Here is a 19,815-nt window from a genome sequence, read left to right on the forward strand (position 1 = left end):
CCTTTCCCTCTGGGGCTTTATTTAGGCTGTCTGGTTTGCCCTCCATATCTCTTTTCTGCTCTTTGATAATTTCCATCTCCTTATCTTTCTGTGCTGAATTTTGGGTAATCTCAGATTTATCATTTAATTCATAGTTTCTTCCTTCGGGTAGGTCAGTATACTGTTCCCCAGGCATGGATTTTTAAAATCTCAGTGGCTAAACTTTGTTTCAGTAACAGTTCTTTAGGAATCCTCTTAAAATCTGCTTATTTTTCTCACTGTCCTGTTCTTGCCTTATGAGTTCTGTTAAACTTGGTGTTTAAACACCTTGACTTGTCTCTTTCACATCATTCTATGATTCCTAGCTCTTCTGATGCTAATTCCAGTTTGGGGCTTGGTTTTAGCGTCTCCACATCTCTTGGGTTTTGTAGGGGCATCAGAGCCCTGATCCCTTGCCCTTAGGATCTGTATCTGTCCCAAGACCTCATGGATTATGGAAGCATTAGCTTCCTCTCACACTCTTGGCTCTGATTTCTCTCTTCATTTTTGAGAACTGAGAAATTCCTCTCCCTTCATTTTGAATTGGCTGCATATTTTTTTAAAGTTTTGCTTTATTCAGAATATTTATGGGGAAGACGGTCCTGGCCACGTCAGCTCAATCTGTCTTGGTGGCTGTCCTCCCCACTGAACCAAACTGCAGTCAAGAGCACCTGCTTGGAAGGGGGTGGCTCAGCAAAGGACTGGGTCAGGGGTCAGTCCATGAGGAAAGTCAGAAGTAATTTTAGGGGACAGGTAAGGGCTCTTTCTATGGCTGGGGCAGAACCAAGCCTGAAACCAGGGTTGGGGCTCAGTCTAGAACCATGATCAAGGCCCTTCCTGTGCCCAGCACTGGGTCACAGCTCATCTTAGGACCAGAGTCAGGGTCCTTCTATGGCTGGAACCAGACTAGGATTGAGTCCAGATTATAGAAGGATAGAGCATGTTAGCAGTCATGTATATTGGAACATGCCATGATGAAGATACTCATGGTCATATAAGTTAGGGCATGACCACCATTAACTGTCCATATGTCAGGACACGGTCATGTATATCTGAACACGCCAATGATGAGGCTACTGGTGGCCATCCTGGGACTGTGGCCCCCACATGTCCATCCAAGCCCCAACACACTCTTCTTTGCCTCCAGCCACTCCTGAGGGCCTGTTCCATCAGTGTACCAGCAATGTTCACGCAGCCCTGAGGTCAGCAGCTCACTGTAATTACCCTGCTTAGCGGATGCATACGTAGGTGCTAAGAGGGTTAGGGAGGCACAGACCGCACAGTTAGTGCCTGGAGCAAAGCTCAGGGCCCCTCTTCTCACTCGGATGAAATGAAGGAGCAGAGTCACACTGGAGGCGTGGGCGCCGGGGGCAGCGCGTGCACATGCAGGCAAGCACGCTGGCGGCCAGGCCCTGCCCCCGTACCCCAGACCTGGGCACCCCACTGTCCGTCTCCAGCCCTGCCACCCGCCCCTCAGCGCCCAGTCCAGCCACACACCTCCTCCCTCTTCAGCCCAATTCCCCGACCACTCCAGCACCCACGCATTTACCTCTGACCTATCCATACATCCGTCTGTCCGTCCGTCCTCCCTTCTGTCTCTGCCTGAGTTTGGCCGGCTCCCCCACCCGGCCCCCCACCCCGGGCTGTCTGCCCCCCACCTGCCCCGCCGCTCACCAAGCTCCTCAAGCTCTGCTGTCATGGACTTGGAGCGCAGGGTCAGCGTCGTGCTGGGGGCTCTCTTAGGGGGCGGCGGGGCTGCAAAGAAGAGGGAGGCCTTGGACCTCCTGTCTAGCAGCAGGCAGCGTGGCGTGGCCAGGTGCAGATGCCACCTGCGCTCCACCGCCTGGATCTCCTCGTACTCCCGGGAGGACGAGTCACACTGAGCCAGGATCTTGTTGAGGCTGCGGCTGGATGCAAACTTCTTCATGGTGCTGGGAGCTCGGCGGGGCTGAAGGTCAGGCTGGGCCAGGGCCACTGGGGCCTCAGGAGGCGGTCAGGGACCCAGGGAGCTCACAGGCCGGCAGGCCCCGGCCTGGGACCCAGGCTGCAGTTTCCAGGGCTGAGCAGGGGACCCCAGAGCCATGGGGTGGGGGCTGGGAGGGGTCTCCCGCGAGCCGGGCTCCTGCCGCTCCAGGGCTCCCCCAGGCCCCGAAGGCCACTGCCCCGCCGCGGGCCGGGGTGTGGGCAGCCAGGCCGGGGCCTGGGCAGGGGCGGCGGGCGACACAGCCCGGGCGGCGCCGGCGCGGGGAGAAGACGCTTTTCCTGTTCCCGCAGGTGCCGCCTCCCCCTTCCCTCCGACAATAAGCGGCGGCGGCGGCAGCGTCAACCTCACAGTTGCCATGGCAACCCCGGCCTCCAGGCAGCTGCTGGCAGCGTTGGGAAGGAGGGCTCTTCCATGCCAGGGGCTGGGGGGCACCGGGAAGGATGGGGCAGGAATCTTAGGAGGGCAACCTGGGGTCAGGGGTCAGAAGCTGGGGCAAGGCTGGCTGTCTGAGGTCAGGGATGGGTGCCCAGGCCACGCACGTGGGTGTTCGCCTAGGTTCAGGCCCCTGAGGTCAGCAGTCTAGGCTGCAGCGAGAAGAGGAGCGTGGGCCCAGGGTCAAAGGTCTAAGGTCAGGGGACAGAAGGGGAACCCAACACTCACCTCTGCGTCGAGCCCCATCCTCTTCGGGCTTCCTGGTCACTGACACCACCTTCATGACGAGGCGGTTCCCGCCCTGGCGGATCAGAGCCACGACCTGCTTGTGTCCGACTTTCACCACGTTCACGCCGTTCACCTGCGATGGCCAGGGCCGGGGTGGGGGTCCAGTGAGGCCTCCCGGGCTTGGAGGCCGGCACCCACGGGCGCGCGGGGAAGGCCCAGCCTCACCTCGATGAGGAAGTCTCCCGTGCGCAGCCCTGCCCTCCAGGCCACGCCCTCCACATCCACCGACTCGAGGTATTGGAGCGCAGGGAAGGCCGGCGTGGGCGTGAACTCCTCGATGGGAGTCTCTGCTGTGGGGCGGGGTGGGGGCGGTCAACTGGGGCGCCGCCGGGGCGGTCCTCCCGTGCCCAGCCTGGGCCGGAAGGCCGCACACAGGGCTGCCCAGGGCAAGAAGAGCCGGCCCAGCAATCCGGGACGCACGCCTCCGAGAGGCCCACCCCACACCCCACCAGAAAGGCCCCTACTCCATTAGACACCCTCAGCAGAGGCCCCGAAAATCAGGGAGGGAACACAACTGCTGCCTCCTACCAACATCCCAAACCCAGAATAGACAGTCACGGCGGGGAGGCGGGAAGGGAGCGGGCAGTGGGGGAGAAAGGGGGCAGAGGCCAGGCAGGAGGCGCGCATCGCCAGCGGGACACCCCCCTGGTCATTACCTTTGGCCCCCCGGAGCACAAAACCAAAGCCTTCGTGGTCCCGTTTCTGCAGGACAGCCACCTTGTCGTCAATGACATAGTCACTGATGAAGGAAAATGGAGAGGTGAGAAGAACCCTGCTGAAAGCACCCGGATCAGGCTGACCCCCCACATGCCCCAGACAGGGTCCATGGGCAGCGCCCGCCCTGGGAGTCGTCCCTGGACTGGCCGGGGAGGCAGCAGATGTGCGGGTTGGGCACCACCCCGCCCCACTGACTGCTTCCCCCCGGGCCTCCCCCATCTGACCCCGTTGCCCACCGGCCCACCTACCCCTTCTGTACCTGTGTGCAGAGAGGCTGTCGTAGGAGCCCACCGTGTAGTGGCGGAAAAGTCGCTTTGTCCGGTCCTCACGGGTTTCTGAGGGGAGGTTGAGGAGCTGACAGAGGGTCTCACCCTCCAACTGGCCTGAACCCCCCTCACCTGTGTGGGCCACCAGCCTCTGCCCACACACATGCCCCTGGCCTGGCTGTGCCCTCATGGAAATAGGGGTCCAAAGCCTGGGGTACTGGGCCCAGCAGTCCTAAGGTGAGAAGGCGGAGGGGACCATGCAGGAAAGGGTCCAGGGTCCAGAATGGGCAGGGGCTGTGGCTCACCCTTCTCCTGAGCAGCTGCACAGAGCAGACCAAACAAGGCCAGGGCAGCCACAGGGAGAGCCAACAAGCCCCGAAACTCAGGGCAGAGAAGGTGAGCACGCACACGTGTGTGGCCTAGAGCCGTGTGCAAGCGCTGTGTTCAAACAGGCATGTGTCTGTGTGCCCTGCAAGCACGCGCAGCTGTTGTGCTCACACACGTGGCTGTGCGTGTGCGTGTCTGTGTGTGTGCCCTGCAAGCACGCGCAGCTGTTGTGCTCACACACGTGGCTGTGCGTGTGCGTGTCTGTGTGTGTGCCCTGCAAGCACGCGCAGCTGTTGTGCTCACACACGTGGCTGTGCGTGTGCGTGTGCGTGTGCGTGTCTGCGTGTGCAAGTGCAGGCGTCACGCTACACACTCTCAGGCTCTGGCATGGAGGCAGCCCTGTGTGGCCAGCGTGTCCCTCACCACAGGGATGCCCGCCCTCACGGGCTTTTGCTCCAGATCGTTTCTCTGAGCGGGCAGGGAGGGGTTCAGGTTTGGGGGGCGGGTCCCCTTGCCTGCTCTCACTGCCTCCCACAGAGTGTTACCCATCGTGCTCTCCCTGCAGAGCTGGCCAGCTGCCTGCTACCCCAGCTCGGCCTTGCTGACGTCCTGCAAGCCAGCAGGTCCCAGGCCACACCTCTAGCCACAACCGCCCTGCTCCAGACAGACTTCTCCCGCAGCCTGTGCACTGGGCTCTCCAGTACCCTTGCACCCACTCCTGCTTCCGGCTTCCCAGGACCTCTGCTCCAGCTCTGCAGCTCCACCACCACCTCAGATTTCATCCCTCAGCTCCTCCCTCCTTCTCTACCAGCTTAACATTTCGCAAGATTAACTTATTCGTTAAAGAAGTATGTACTGAGCTCCTACTATGCACCAGGCTCCACGAATACAGCAGAGAACAGAAAGAAGCCTCTACGCTGAGCAGTGTACAGTCTAAACCGTACAGCTGAAGAGACAGAGGAGTCAAGAACCAGGCATACACAGAACACGTCGAATGCTGGCAAGCAGTGAAGAAAAAGTAAGCAGATGGGGACACGGCAGCTCTAGGTGGTCACATGAAGGCCTCACTGTGAAGGGAGAGTTGAACAAAGGAAAGAAGGCATAAGGGAGCATCTCTTTATGTGGGTAAAGGGCCTTCCGGGGGTGGGGGTGTTCAGGGCAGAGTCACATGCCAGGTGCCAGCTCGGGGTTATCAAGGAACAGTGAGCAGCCTGGGCAGCTGGGGCAGAGGAGTAAGAGACAGCAGTGGGGAAGGAGAGCCAAGAGGGAACCACGGTTCTGACGGCCGGTCTCCTCCACTGACGGTGAGCTCCCTGCAGGCAGGAGCTGTGCCGTGTTTATTTCTGCAATCCATACCAGGCGTTCCGAGTGCTAACTAGGAGGGCAAAGTGGTAGACAGCTGACTGGCTGGCTGGTGGATGGCTGGATGGCACAAGGGACAGACAGGCCAGGTCAAATGGTAAACGCATATATAAGTGGATGGAGGGAGAGCATGGGGTGGGGGCTTGCTGGGGGGTTGCTGGAGAGCAGGTGGAGGGCAGGATGGGTGGTGAGTCAAAGGACAGAAGGAGCAGTGGCAAGACAGGAAGAAGCGCTTGTGTTACCGTCAGAAGACAGATGTCGGGAAAAGCACTGGTCTGGATTTCAGCGCACAGATGTCGGGAAAGGCACTGGTCTGGATTTCAGCACCCTACCGCTAACTTGTGTGATTCTCTGCACGTCAACAGTCCCTCTTGGCCCTCTCCTTACAGAGCAGGACAATTCACCTTGGAGGCCCCCTCGGTTCTGACGGCCTGTAGTTTTACCTCACTGGCTCCCTCCCAAGTGCTAGAGTCTCTCTCCCCTCTGCAGCACACCTGCTCCCACCACCCTGCAGTCCCCAAAGCCAAGGCCTCGCCCAGCCCCGGGGGGGCCCAGACCGCTCTCCCCTCCACTGCACCGTTCTCCACACAGACCCAACTCTGGAAATGTTCACAGTGCCTGCCTGCAGAAGGACCGCCCCCACCCCCAAAAAAAAGAGCCTCTGCAGATCACTGGCCTCCTGTTTTTATATTTATCGACCAAACACAGTATATTTATTACATAACGCAAATTCATTTTCCAGTTTTATTAATCAGACATGTAAAAGCCAGCTAAAATGCAAACACACACATGGTCGCCCGAGTACTGGAAGGAGAGGAGGAGGGAGGAGCGGCAGAGCCACGGCCCGGGGCCCCACACCGGCGCCAGAATGCCCAGGCCGCCCCGCCCCGCCCCCACCGGCTCACCCTCCCTGCTGCGCCTGCTCCCTGCACCCAGACGGGCACCGTGGGAGCCACGCTCTGCAGACCACAGGTGTCGCCTGGCCCACACATGTTGGCAGTGTCCCCTCCTTGGCCTCGAAGTCCCTGCTCCAGTCTCAGAAACAGATCCTTCTTTGGATCTGGGCCTGTTGGAAGCAGGTTTGTGTTCCTGGGCCGCCCTCTCACCTCTGGCAGAACTCAGCCCTTGGGTCCCAGACCAGAGACTCTGTCCAGAGCAGCTGGGCCAGGCCTGCAGGTGAGGACAGAGGCCTGTCTCCCTGCCAACCTATGAAACGCTCCCACCTACCCAGTACCTTCTGACACCTTCCGATTGCACAGGCCAGAGCCCCAGCCCTCGTCCGGGGCCCCACCATTGCCCAGAGGCCTACAGCCCCCTCAGCAGGGTATTCTGTGTCCTCTCCCTCTCCACGACCCTGGCCCAGCCCTGCCCCCCGCCCCTGCTCCATCTCCTCACTTTGTCCTGCTTGGACCGTCACCCTAATCCTAAATGAACGGCACAATCAGGACAGCAACCCCCTCCCCCAGACTCCGCCTCCTATGATACCGCCATGAACTAACGCCCCTGGTCCCAGGACCCCTGCCTCCAGCCCAGCCCCTGCCCCATCCAGGTTCACTCACACCAGAGCCCGTGAAGTGTGGCGGTTACAGCACAGACCCTGCAGCCCACCACCTACACTGCGAACAAGACTCTGCTCCTTGGACTGTGGAACCCGTCCTCCTAGAGATGGACTAACAACAACTGTCCCCACCTCCCAGGCCTGCTGGGATGAACCGATGAATTCTTAGATGTGAAAGAGCGAAAAACCAAGCCAGGCATCCTGACACTGCTCGGAGCACGCTGGGTGCCAGCACGTGCGGACGCAGCAGGCCATGCCACACTCTGGCCAACAGGCTCTGCTTCACCCCGTCAGCTGACCCCCCGGCGGGCCCCAGCCACCCTTCAAGGCTCAGTTCAAACAACCCTCTGCTTAAAAGCCCTCTGACTCCTTCAAGCAACTCAGGGAGCCTCCCTGGGCTCACGCCATCACAGTCACGCCACACGTGCCTCTGGAGCACGGCGCACACCTGCTCCTCGTTCGGCACAGAGCCAGCCCCTGTGATCCCAGCTCCCAGCACAGCATCCAGCACATGCCAACCACCTAAGAAACATTAGCTGTTCTCAAATTCTGAGTCCAGTCCAGACCTCTCTCCTTCCTCCCCAGCTTCAGACTCCGCTCCAGCTGCCCCTGGACCCACACAGCTCTCAAACCAGAACCTTCCTTCCCCACACCACGGGCAGCAGGCGGCTCCACCCTAGGCAGGTCTGGAGGCTTCCTCCCGCCTCTCCTATCCACAGTTGGCACCAGCGCCCAAACCGCTGAAATCATTTTCCACCTCAACACACCCCCCCACCTGCCCACCCTGGGCAGACCAGAGGGGGTCATGTCCCTTCCAGGCTCCTAGCCACAAGAAGAGCCATCAGAGCAAGGTGGTGAACAGCCAAGGATAAGAGTAAAGAATCCTGCCCAGGAGGGGATCAGCGGCCATGTTCCACCCAGGGCAGGGGCCCAGGCCACACGGGGTGGGCTGCCCTGGGGAAATTCTCAACCCAGGATAAGGAAGCATGGCAACGCTGGGTCTGAGCCCCTCATGTGCAGAAAGACAGATGTGTGCACCCCGGGTCCAGACACACCGTTAGTGACCACCAAGAGCCACCACTCAGGAGGGGGCTCCCCTGTCCCACTGTGGGTCGAGAGGCCTCCAGGGCTTGCAGTCAGCTCTGGCTGGGGTTTGAAAGGACCAGTCTCTCCTTTCTACTGGCAGGACCGCCTCAGATCCCAGCACCCAGAGGGCTCCTTCCTGGAGGTGCAGGTGACCAGCCGGGTCACACGGAGGCTGCTGACCAGCCCCAGGAGCCACGGCCTTTGCCCCCACTTCCTCCCTGCCGGCGAAGGATGCAGTCGTCCCCCACCTGCTGCCTTTAGACCATCCTGGCCCCGGGGCACCCATGACAGCCCCTCTGGGCCCAGCTGGCCTCGTTTCCTCTTGGCTGGCCCAGGCCTCCCTGCGCTGCCCACTTGGACAATCTGTCCACTTTGGAATGACGCCTCTTTTCTCACACTGACCTCTTTACTTGCTTGCCAGCCACACAGCAGTCACACACTCCAAGTACCCAGCGTTGATGGGAGAACCTTGTCTGGGGAGGACTGTGGTCACGAGAGCCACATGGGGGATCCCAGACTGGTGCACACTCACACGAGTACATCCTGTGGGCATGTCACAAGTGTCTCCACAGCTGTCCAGGGTCCAGATGTACATGTGTGTGCTGGTAAGTGTGGGGCATGTGGTATGTCTGTCATGTACATGAGTTTGCATCTACTTCTGTGTGTTTGAATTTGTTCTAGTCTTTTCTCTGTGAATATAATCTGGATTTGCCTCCAAGCAAGAGCAAGGGGAAGCTGGAAGAGAGGTGCCCTCAGGAGCCGCCCAGGGAAGCGGGGGTCACTCACCGTGGCGGGCGTCATACTGTCTCATCTGCACCTCCTCCACGCAGTCAGCCGGGAACCAGCCCGTGCGGCCTTTCACGGTCCCCTCCCAAAAACCGCCCTCCCCAATGCTGAGCACTGGGGGGACAGAAGCCAGACAGGCTGTCAGGGCAGAGGGGCGCAGCCGGAGCCCACCTGGCTGCCCTCCGCCCCCGACCACCATCTCCACTATCACCACCCAACCTTCCCGTCTCTCTCCTCTTCTCTTCCCTCCCTTCATCCTCCTGGCTTTTTCCCTGGGAAAATTTTGGGATCCACACGGAAGAGAGAAAAGAACAGATGGGCACAGCACAGGATGGGCATGTGGGGGACAAAGAGATGCACAGATGGACACACTCGAGGGGGGACAGGAGGCAGAGGCAGGGGCCACAGTCCTGCTCCTGCCCGCTCTCCTCCCTGCTCTTGAACCAACTCTCCCATCCCAGGGGTCACTGCCAAGAGCTGAGGGTCACTGTGCTGTGGCCAGGAGATTGGGCCCCATGATGGACCACGGGGAGCTGACCAACACAACTGCTTCTTCCTCAGGCTCCCTGGACAGAGGGCACTCATGAGGGGCGGACGCCAGTGATAACAGAGACCCCATAATGGGAGGAGCTTGTCACGGCACAGGATCCCCTCATTACAGACACCCACAGAACTGGCAGAGAATTCCACATATCACAAGCGTTTCCAATGAAGAAAGTCCCAGAAGTGACACAGGAACCCCATAATTCAAGGAAGCTCTGTAACCGGATAGGGTCCTACGAACATGAGAACCCCAACACCACCAGCCCCCAGAACGACACAGAAACACCCCCGTGAGGAGAGGAGCCCCCGTGGTGACATTTTGGGGAGCCCAAGATGACAGAGGATGGAGAGAAACCCGCATGACAGGAGCCCCGTGAAGACGAGCAGCCCTCCCTCCACGGTGACACAAGGCATCCCCAGGGGCACGGACATCCCATAATGACCGCGGCGGCCCAGAGCTCCCGGGGACAACCCTGGTGACGGCCCCTCCACGCCGCCGCGAACGCCCGCGGGCCCCAGGAGGCCCGGCGCCGCGCCCCCCGCGACCCCGCCCCCCGCGCCCCCTCACCCTTCACGGCCTCGCCGCGGTGCAGCGGGATCTCGCCCTCGCCCTGCGGGCTGTGCGCCTTCACGGCGATGAACTTGCGGCCGGGGACTGCGCTGTAAAGTTTCCGCTTCGGGCCCCGGGGCGGCGGCGCGGGGGGCGCGGGGGGCGCCGGGCCGGGGCCGGGCGCGGGGCCGGGGCCGCCGGGGCCGCCGGGCCCGCTCGGGCTGTAGACGAACACGTAGGTGACGGACGCGATGCCGGGGGGCAGCGGGCACGCGAAGCCGGCGCCCGGGGCCTCCATGGCGCGCGGCCCGGCCCCGCCGCCGGCCTCACCGCAGCCGCCGCCGCAGCGCCCGCCGCCCGCCGCCCGCCGCCGCCCGCCCGCCCGCCGGGGGCCCGGCCCGGGGCCGCTCCATGGGCCGCGCCGCCGCGCCCGGCCCGCTCCCGCCAGCGCACGAGCCGCGCCCGCTCAGGGCTCCGGGGCCGCGGGGCTGCGCTCCCGGGCGCGCCGGGCTCGCTCCATGCCGCGGCCGCTCCGCGCGCCCCGCCTCCTCCGCGGCCCGGCTCCTCCCTCTGCGGGCGGCGGGCCGGGCTCCCTCCTTTCCCCCTGCGGCCCGGTCGCAGCGGCCCGGACGCGGGAGAGGCCACCGGGCCGAGGAGGACTACGGTGCGCGGAGGGGAAGGCTGGGGAGGGGTCGTTCCGACGGAGGAGCGCGGGGACACCGGGAGGCGAGGCCGGCCAGGAGAGGAAGTCCGAAGGGGCTTCGGACTGGAGAAGAGCGTCTCAGAACCGGTTCGGGGTTCGCCTAGCCTCCAGGAGGGGCTCCCCCGGCGGGTCCGCGCCCCCCTCCAGCTGGGGCCTCGGCCACCTCACACCGTGGCCGCCGCGAGTTCTGGGCGCCCGAATCCCCCTCTGGACCTGGGTCCTCTCCTCCCGGACATCCGCCTCGGATGCTCATGCCCTCTCCACGCTGACCGCCTGGGCACCAAGCCCGAGGCCTCAGCCCTCAGCCTTCGCCTGCTCAGAGGCCTGCACCGGCTCCCTAGCACTTGGGCGGACCACGTCCACAGTCTTCGCCAACAGCCAGGCTCTCGGAGGCGAGAATTAGCTGCACTTCAGTAATACGGCTGGTGCCTTCTTTTCTCGGCCCTGGCCGTTCCCAGCACCTCAACTATCCCACTCCTGCTCGTCTGGCCAACTGTGAAGTTACCGCTCAGCTTCCAACACAGCCTTCTCTGCCCTGCTCTGTGATGGGGACTCTGACATTGCAGGCCAGGCTTTGCCAAGAGGGGGCGCCACCTCCCCCACCTCTATGCCACCCCCACCGACAGCAACTCAAACTCAAAACACTTCCTCTCCTGCAACCAAAGGTGATCTCCCACTGAGGCCCTCTCCCTCTAGAGTGCGCCAAACTTCCTCAGCCCAGTCTTGGCCGCTCACTGGGAGGCCCCCTTACCTGGATCACTCCCCACTTAATTGCTTCTGAGCCCTGGGCCCCAGCTGTCAGTGTCCTGAGACTTTTAGAACTCCCTGCTATTAGCCCCCCCCCACAGTTGGCACCCTAGGCACCTACTAAATGTTTGTTGGAAAAAGAGTAATAAAAATTCTATTCTCCCCACAGAGCAGTGAGCTGGAGCCCCACCAGCAAGGCTTAGTTTGTGTTTGCTAAAAGGATGAGTGAATATACAAAAACCAAATCAAAGCAGGGCTTCCACAGCTCCAACTCAGGAGCAGCCTCTGCAGAACTGAACCATCCCAGAGTTTGTTATTTTAGCCACAGGGCTATGCAAAATTTGGGGGGAGAATTGAAGTGACTTGGGGCAGGACAAATAGCCTTGCAGTCTGGGTAGGGACACAGAAAGACAGAGAGGACATCACAGGTCAAGGCTGTATGAGCAGGGACAACAGCAGAGGAAGAAATGGCTTTTATAAGCTCCTGTTGCACCCCAAGCCCTCTGCTGAATGCTCACACTTAGCAAGTTTGGGAATCAGGTCTACCTGGGGGCAAGTTAAGCTGCTTCCTAGCTCTGTGGCCTTGGCCAAGTCATTTACCCCACCTGAGTGTGAGGACCCTCATCTGTAAAATAGACCACAGCCTCATACAAGGTCAAGGTTAAGTGAGATGATACGCACTATGCTGCTCAGCCCAGCTGTCACTGTGGAAACAGAGTGCTATTGGGTGACCAGCATGTCTCCGGAGCACCTTCTATATGACTGGCTCCAGGGCAACTGCAGCTCCTGCCCTGAAGGTGCGGGGAGGCGAGAGGCTTTAATCGGCAGCGCTGGCTAGTGCTGTGACCAGGGGTCCAAGTAGGGAGCCTTCACTGCCAGGCTCCAGAAGGCTTCCCAAAGGCAATGTTTGGGGTAGGATCAGTCCCGCCTAACTGATGAGAAACCTAGGCACAGAGTGGCTGCGGGTGCAAGGAGTGCATTGGACTCCGACCGTCTGTAGAGCCAGTAACCACCTTTCACTCCCACTGCTCGGCCCAGTGGGCTTCCAGCCCAAGAGTCTAGTGGGGCTCCTGCCCAGGCTTTTTGCTGTAAGTTCTGGGAATGACAAGTCCTTGGTTCTCAGGATCCCAGCACTCGTGCTAAAGGGTAAACAGGAGAACCATGGAGGCCAGAGGGGTTGGGGAAACACCAAGACTCTCCTCTGGGAACAGGGTTGGGGTCCACCTATGGATCTGGAGCCCTCATGGAGAGGACGCACCAGTCCCTAAACTCTTAGCACAGCTCACCCAGCCCTCGTCCTCCTCCCTGGCGCAAAGTTTTCTAAACCACAAGTCTAACCAGACCCTCTCCTCCCAGCGCCCTCCCACAGCTGCCCACTGCCCTCAGCACAAGTCTGACTGCAAACAGAGCTCAGTGTGGGGGAGCCTGCCCCAGGCCAGGAGACCTCACCGTTTTCCCTTCCCCACCCTGGGAGGCCCCCACCCAAACCTGGGCTCATCCCTGCAGAGCCAGGCCTCTGCAGAGAGCGGGCCTCTCCCTGCCACTCGCCCGCCCATGCCGGCTCTTCCTGGCTCAGGCCCGCCTCCTCCTACCTGATCTTGCTCTGGCTGCCCCTGCCCGTGGCAGGGCCGCTGTCGTTCTGCTGGTCCCCATCCCGGTCCCGGTCTTTCTCCTCCTGCAGTCGCTGGAGCAGCAGCTGGTGGGGGAGGCTTCGCAGTGAAGGCCCAGGAGAAGCTGCCGGCTGCACCTCGCCCTTCAGGTTGATGTCACTGGCTGAGCGCTGCAGGGGCCGAGGCGAGGCCAGGGCGCTGGGGCCCGCCAGCCGCCGCCGCTTCGCGTAGCTGGGGGTTTCCCTGAATGGCACTGGGGTGGGGGGAGGGGAACAGGTGAGACTCCGGGCGGCCAGATTAGGGAACCAGCTTCTCCAGGTTTGCCTGGTGTCTCTAGATTTCAAAAGTAAGATCCTCTGTCCCAGGGGCTACCTCAGTCCCAGGCAGAACAGGTCAGGTGATCACCCCATGACTGAAGCTGGGATGGAGGGGAGAGGGCAGGGTCACATACCAAGCTGCCTCTAACTCTAGCTTCAGAGGTAAAAGCCTGCCCTTCCTGTCAGCCAGATGAGTCTCGGGACTGCTTAGATCTGCTCTTGGAACTGCCCATCTCACAGGCTTCCAGAGAGACAAAAAACCGGCCACATGTGACACAGCTCACCAGCCGACCACTGTATGGAGCTATTTGCAGTTGACTATCACCAGAGAAACTGTAAAAGAGATATTCTAGACCAGGGTTGGCAAACACCTGTAAAGAATCCGATAGTAAACAGTTCAGGCTTTGCAAGCCGTTCAGTCTCTGTTGCAAGGACTCAGCCCAGCCACTGCAGTGTGAAAACAGCCTCAGATAATATATATGAGCAAATGGGTGTGGCTGAGTTCCAATAAAACTTTATTTAAATAGCAGATGGTGATTAAAACATGATCCAACTATATGCTTTTACAAAAGAGTCACTTTAGATCCAAAGACACAAGTAGGCTTAAAATAAAAGGATAAAAGAAAATATTTCATGTAAATAGTAACCAAAAGAGATCTAAGTACCTTCATTAATATCAGACAAAACAGACTTAAAAAGTATTAAGAGAGACAGAGGACATTATATTTGCTAAAAGTGTCAATTTGTCAACTAGATTAACAATTATTAGCATATATGTAACAACAAAGCATCAAAATATATAGAAACAAACATTGATATATTCGGAGAAACAGACAGTTCTACAATAATATTTAAGACTTCAACACCCTGCTTTCAATAATGGATAGAGCATCTAGAGAGAAGATCAGTAAGAACACAGAAGACTTGAACCACTTGGACCTAACAGATATATACAGGACACTCCACAAAACAAAAGCAGAATACACATTATTCTCAAGGGCACGTGAAACATTCTCCAGGATAGATCATTTGTGAGGTCACCAAAAAAGTCTCAATAAATTTAAAAAGACTGAAATTATACAAAGTATCTTCTGCAGAGACAATGGAATGAAGCTCAAAATAAATAGCAGGGGGGAAAAAAACCCGGAAAATTCCCAAATATGTGGAAAATTAAACAACACTCTTAAACAACCAATATGTCAAAATAGAAATCATAAGAAAAATTGAAAACACTTTGAGAAAATAAAAACAAAAATACAACATACCAAAACTCATGAGACGCAGCAAAAGCGGTACTAAAAGGGAAATTTATAGGTGTAACACCTACATTAAAAAGGGAAGTCTCAAAAAAAAAAAAAAAAAGGAGTGGGGGGGAGTCTCAAATCAATAACCTATTTAAGGAACTAGAAAAAGAGAAGCAAACCAAACCCAAAGGAAGGAAACAGTAAAGACTACATGAGATGAACCAAATAGAGATTAGAAATACAGAGGGAATCAATGACACCAAAATTTGTTTCTTCAAAAATATCAATAAAGTTGACAAACCTTTAACTAAACTAAGGAAAAAAATTAGAGAAGGGGGACACAAATAACTGAAAACAGAAATGAAAATTGAAATGTTACTACCTGATGTTATACAATTAAAAAGGAATATAAGCGAATACTGTGAATAATTGTATGCCAACAAATTAGATAAACTAGATAAGATGGACACATTTTTAGGAAAACGCAAATTACCAAAACTGACTCAAGAAGAAACAGAAAATCTAAACAGACCTATAAAAAGCAAGGAGATTGGATCAGTAATCACAAATCTCCCAACAAAGAAAAGTCCAGCATCAGATGGCATCACTAATGAATACTACCGAACATTTAAAGAGGAATTAACAAAATCCTTCTGAAATTCTTCCCAAAAAAATAGAAGAGGAAGGAACACTTTCTAATGTATTCTATGAGCAATTTAAAAATGATCAAAGAACTTGACACTTCTCCAAAGAAGATATACAAACACCCAATAAGCACGTGAAAAGATGCACCAAAAGCTGTTAAGAAAATGCAAATCAAAGCCTCAGTGAGATGCCTCTTCACTTGGACTAGAATGGCTATCGTTTTTTTTTTAAGGTAATAACAAGTATTGGTGAGGATTTGAACAATTTGGAACCATCATGCATTTCTGGTAGGAATGTAAAATGGTGAAAAACAATTTAGCAGTTCCTCAAAAAATTAAATATAGAATCATCACATGACACAGCAATTCTACTATAAGCATGTACCCAAAATAACTGAAAGCAGTATTCAAACAAAGACATTTCACACACGGCCATACAGCAATATTTACAATAGCCAAAGGGTGGAAACCACTCAATGTCTACCAAAGGATGAGCAGATAAACAACAGGTCACAGATACAAAGAGTGGAATAATATTCAGCCATAAAAACTAACGAAGTAGTGATACATCCTACAATATGGATTACGTTGGAAAACATGCTTCAGTTTATTGAAGGAAGCCAAACACCAAGCGTCATTCCACTTACATGAAATATCCAGAACAGGTAAATCTATACACACAGAAAGTACGTTAATGGTTGACAGGGGCTGAGGGAGGGGGAATGTGGAATAATTGCTTAATATACACAGAGTTTCCATTTGTGATGATGAAAATGTTATGGAATTCAATAGAGTTGGTTGTGAATGTCTTAAACACCACTAAATTATTTGATTTAAAATAGTTAATTTTATGTTACATGAATTTGATTTTAACTGAAATTTAAATCTTTGATTTTAAAGCCTCGATTAAAATAAACAACAGATGGAAGGCTGGATTTGGCCTGGGTGCGGTTTGCCAAGCCCTATCTAGACTCTGGTCATGCAGACCAGCAGCCTCACCTCCAGCTCCTTAGGAAATCTCAGGCTCCACCCAGACCCTCTGAGTCGGAATCTACATTTAACTAGATCCCTGGGTGACTCAAATGCACACTACGAAGTGAGAAGCACTTTCCTAGGGTACTCTTCAAAAGCACTCTGGGACAAGTCAGCGAGAAGTGTGCCTCAGAGTGTGTACACCAGAGCTGGGAGGAGGGCCTGAGGACCCAGAGGCAGCCTGAGGCAGCAGGGAAGGAAGCAGAGGCGGCTGCTCCCAGGCAGGGTCCCTGCTTCCTGCGGGTCAGGGCAGGGGGGCTGCCAAGAGGCTTCCAGGTGACCTGTCCCCTGAAGGGTGACGACAGGGCTCAGCCTACAAGATCCCTCCAGGCGGCTTCGTGCTGGAGGAAAAGGAAGGCTGGCTGGGCAGAGCCTCCCTGCTGCTCCTGCTGTATGCAGGTCCCACCTGGGTCCCCAGGCTGAGGCGAGACAGGACCTCTGACTCCCAGAGGGAGCGTGTGCCGAGGGGAGGGGGGACCAAGTGTGGATCTCTGGATCACTCCGGTCTGAAGATAGGCTCTGCTATTAATCCCTCTGTGCCTGGGGTTTCCTCCTCTGTAAAAATGGACTAACAGCACTCACTCACTGGGGGCTTGTTGAGAGGGTTGTCATAAATGCTCAGAAGATACTCCCCTGTGACTCAGGCGCATCTGGCTGTGTCATTTGAGTGTATGTGTGACATCTGAGCAGGTAAGGGTGCGTGGCCAGCAGAGCTGATGCCAACCGTGGGACTAACTGATGTGACCTCTCAGCTCAGCCACAAATGCCTGACCCCAGCCAGGTGAGCGCACCCTGGATCAGCCAGACAGAAGCTGATAATGGTGACCACAGGAGCCCCAGCATCTCTGTCCAAAGATGAGGGGCAGCTGAGGCCTTCCTGACTCTCAGCCTGGACCACAGAGAAGCCCCCATCCTCCCTCCCACCAGCTGGACCAAGGCTACCTGCCAGAGTCCAGACCCATGGAATCAAACACTGCATAAGGTCAGCGGGGGAAGGAGTAAAGAACCATAAAAGACTTTATTTTACCTAAGGAAACTGAGGCATAGAAGTCCCAAGCCGCTTTCCCAAGGTGACATCACAAGCAGCAGACAGAGCCCACGTGTCCAGAAGCCAAGCTCATCCCAGGCTGACGACCTCCTCCAAAATAAGTAGCAGCCCCAGCCAGACCATCACTGAAGCACTTGCTCTGCCTCTCACCCCAGTTCAGACCTCAGGCTTCACCACAGTTCTCTCCCAAGCAGAACCCAGACCGCAAGTCGGCACCGTTTCATTGGCTCAGTCACGTGCTCAACACACATCAGCTGCTGCTGCTGGAGGGTTCAGGGTCTGCCCACTGTCACGGACCCCTGACCCTGCCTGGAAACAAGGGGCTCACAACCAAGCCTCACTGCCGGCAGGTCTGTTCAGGGGAGCCTATGTACGAAGACTCCTTAAACGTGAACTTGACCTTAGCCTAACCGTAACCTACCATAACCTCACATGAGAACCAACAAGGACTCAGACCCTGGGACCAGCCTTAGCCCTTTGCTGTCCATTGCCACTTTAAACTTTGTAAAAATGGAGGCATCAGATACTGCAGTCCCAACAGAGAGGGAAGCCCGGGAGTCTAAGCTCCCAGGAGAGCCGTGGGCAGAAAGCCTTGTCTACCCAGGACAGAGGGAGCAGAGACAGGGCTCGCTCTGTGGCCAGGTGGCTGGAAGGGGCAGCCGCTGGCCAGAAAATACTCTTTTCAGGAGGAGAGGCCTACCTCCAGCCACTCCACATGGGGAGGGGAGACTCAGGATTTGCAGGACAGCTTCCCGGCCAGCCCCACAGGCAACACTGCCCTGGGAGAGGGTGGCCCCTGAGGCCTGAGGTTCAGACTAGACAACAGCTCCTGGGTTCCCTCGGGCACGTGCTGGGCCCCCCGAAGCACTGGCTGCCGAGGGCTTAGAGCCCCTTGTCCCAAGACGGCTGCAGCCTTCCCCACACGCATGCCTACCACTGCGCTCTGATTTCTTCACACACGCATACAGGTGGCCTTGTCGTGTATGAAGCTTGCCGTGGGCCACTTAAAGTGCATTGTTTCCAGCTGAAGTGAAACACCGAGCGTCTGCGGTGGCGCTCCATTGCCACTTGTCCCCTGCTGGCCCTTCACACGACCTCACAGGAAAACACCCTGACCAAACTCCAACCCTGCTTCCGACCTAAGCTGATTCCTAAATCTACAGTGGTAACAATTACGATTGGGAGCAGGAGGAGAAGGGGACAACAGAGGATGAGATGGTTGGATGGCACCACCAACTCAATGGACATGAGTTTGGGTAAACTCCGGGAGTTGGTGATGGACAGAGAGGCCTGGTGTGCTGCAGTCCATGGGGTCACAAAGAGTCGGACACGACTGAGCAACTGAGCTGAACTGAACAATCACAACCATACCCTTAACGCTGACCTGACTAACTGCGATCCACAGCCTTCACCTAACCGTGACCCTAACCTGACCCTCTGTCACCTGCGCAGGCCCTCCCCTCAGCACACTCCCTATCCCTGCGGGGCCCACTAATAGGACCACTGGGACCACTCCCAGTTGCACTGGGAGAGTTGGAGGAAAAGGCTCCGGGTTAGGGGCTCCCTTGTAACAACCCCACTCACTCTTGCCCTGTTGGGCCTCGACAACCCCCACAAATCCACATCGGCAGGGCCCTTGGTGGGCAGAACTCACCAACGTCCGAATCTTTGTGGGTCTTGATGACCTCCGCGAGCTCAAAGTTCCCCGCTATGATGGCCACCTGGGGGGTGGGAGGGAGATGGAGGGAGGCTCAGCAGCACAGGCTTGCCTCCTCTCAGCCCTTGGGGTTCCCTGAATGCCCAATCAGGCTCAGACCTTGGCCCTGTCTGACCCACCACCCCAGTCTGTGTGGGACTGAGGGGTCTCCTGGAACACAAGACTCTTGGAGCTAAAGCCAGAACACACTGGCCACCCTGCCCATTCTCGGAACGGCCCCTCCAAACGCCTGGTCTCCCCACATGACCTGTGAAGGCCCCTGAATGGACAGTCACAGCCCACACCTGTTCTCCCCTGGCCCCAGAGCCCTCTGACCCTCCTCTCCTCTCCCTGGAAGGGGGGCCGAGGGAGTCGTCCTCAATGAGCACCCCTCATAAGAGCCAGGCACTGCCCTGGCTCACACCCTTCCTCCACCTCACCCTGGGACGACCCTGGGCCCAAAGCTCCCTCACGCTTTACCGGGAATAGACCAAGGTCCAGAAAGACCAAGCCACACAGAGATGGAGAGACGCGCCCCAGGGAGCCCCACGCTCCTGCAGACAGTCACGTACCTGGAAGGCTGTCTGGCTATTGTAATTGCGGACATCCTTGTTGGCTCCGCGGAAAAGCAGGACACGGGCACAGCTCTCCTGCGGGAAGATTGGAGGAGAGGTCACAGCTGGGGCAGCACCTGAACACACAGGGCCCACGGCTGGGTGTTCAGCACACACACGTGTAGCATGGGGACGAGCAGGGCAGGTGTAAGTGTGCAGGTCCTAGCTAGCTCAGAGGGTCCAGATGCACTCAGTGCACACGGGGTTTTTCAGAACACACACGCGTGACACGTGTTCAGGGAA

General features: G+C 57.0%; 1 protein-coding gene across 2 annotated transcripts in view; it reads right to left on the minus strand.

The window, feature by feature from the left end:
- SHANK3 (SH3 and multiple ankyrin repeat domains 3) overlaps positions 1–19,815 on the minus strand; it is a 51,257-nt gene that overhangs the window by 24,997 nt on the left and 6,445 nt on the right. For both annotated transcript variants that reach the window (XM_025282570.3, XM_025282569.3), the window contains exons 9-18: positions 19,531–19,608; positions 18,917–18,983; positions 12,960–13,230; positions 9,936–10,138; positions 8,825–8,938; positions 3,699–3,774; positions 3,379–3,461; positions 2,888–3,012; positions 2,663–2,795; positions 1,693–1,773 (exon numbers count right to left, since the gene is read on the minus strand). In XM_025282570.3, coding sequence (XP_025138355.2) covers positions 1,693–1,773; positions 2,663–2,795; positions 2,888–3,012; positions 3,379–3,461; positions 3,699–3,774; positions 8,825–8,938; positions 9,936–10,138; positions 12,960–13,230; positions 18,917–18,983; positions 19,531–19,608 — 1,231 coding nt within the window. The remainder of the gene's footprint in view (positions 1–1,692; positions 1,774–2,662; positions 2,796–2,887; positions 3,013–3,378; positions 3,462–3,698; positions 3,775–8,824; positions 8,939–9,935; positions 10,139–12,959; positions 13,231–18,916; positions 18,984–19,530; positions 19,609–19,815) is intronic.

Source organism: Bubalus bubalis, chromosome 4 (genome assembly GCF_019923935.1).
Source record: "Bubalus bubalis isolate 160015118507 breed Murrah chromosome 4, NDDB_SH_1, whole genome shotgun sequence".
Classification (NCBI taxonomy): Eukaryota; Metazoa; Chordata; class Mammalia; order Artiodactyla; family Bovidae; genus Bubalus; species Bubalus bubalis.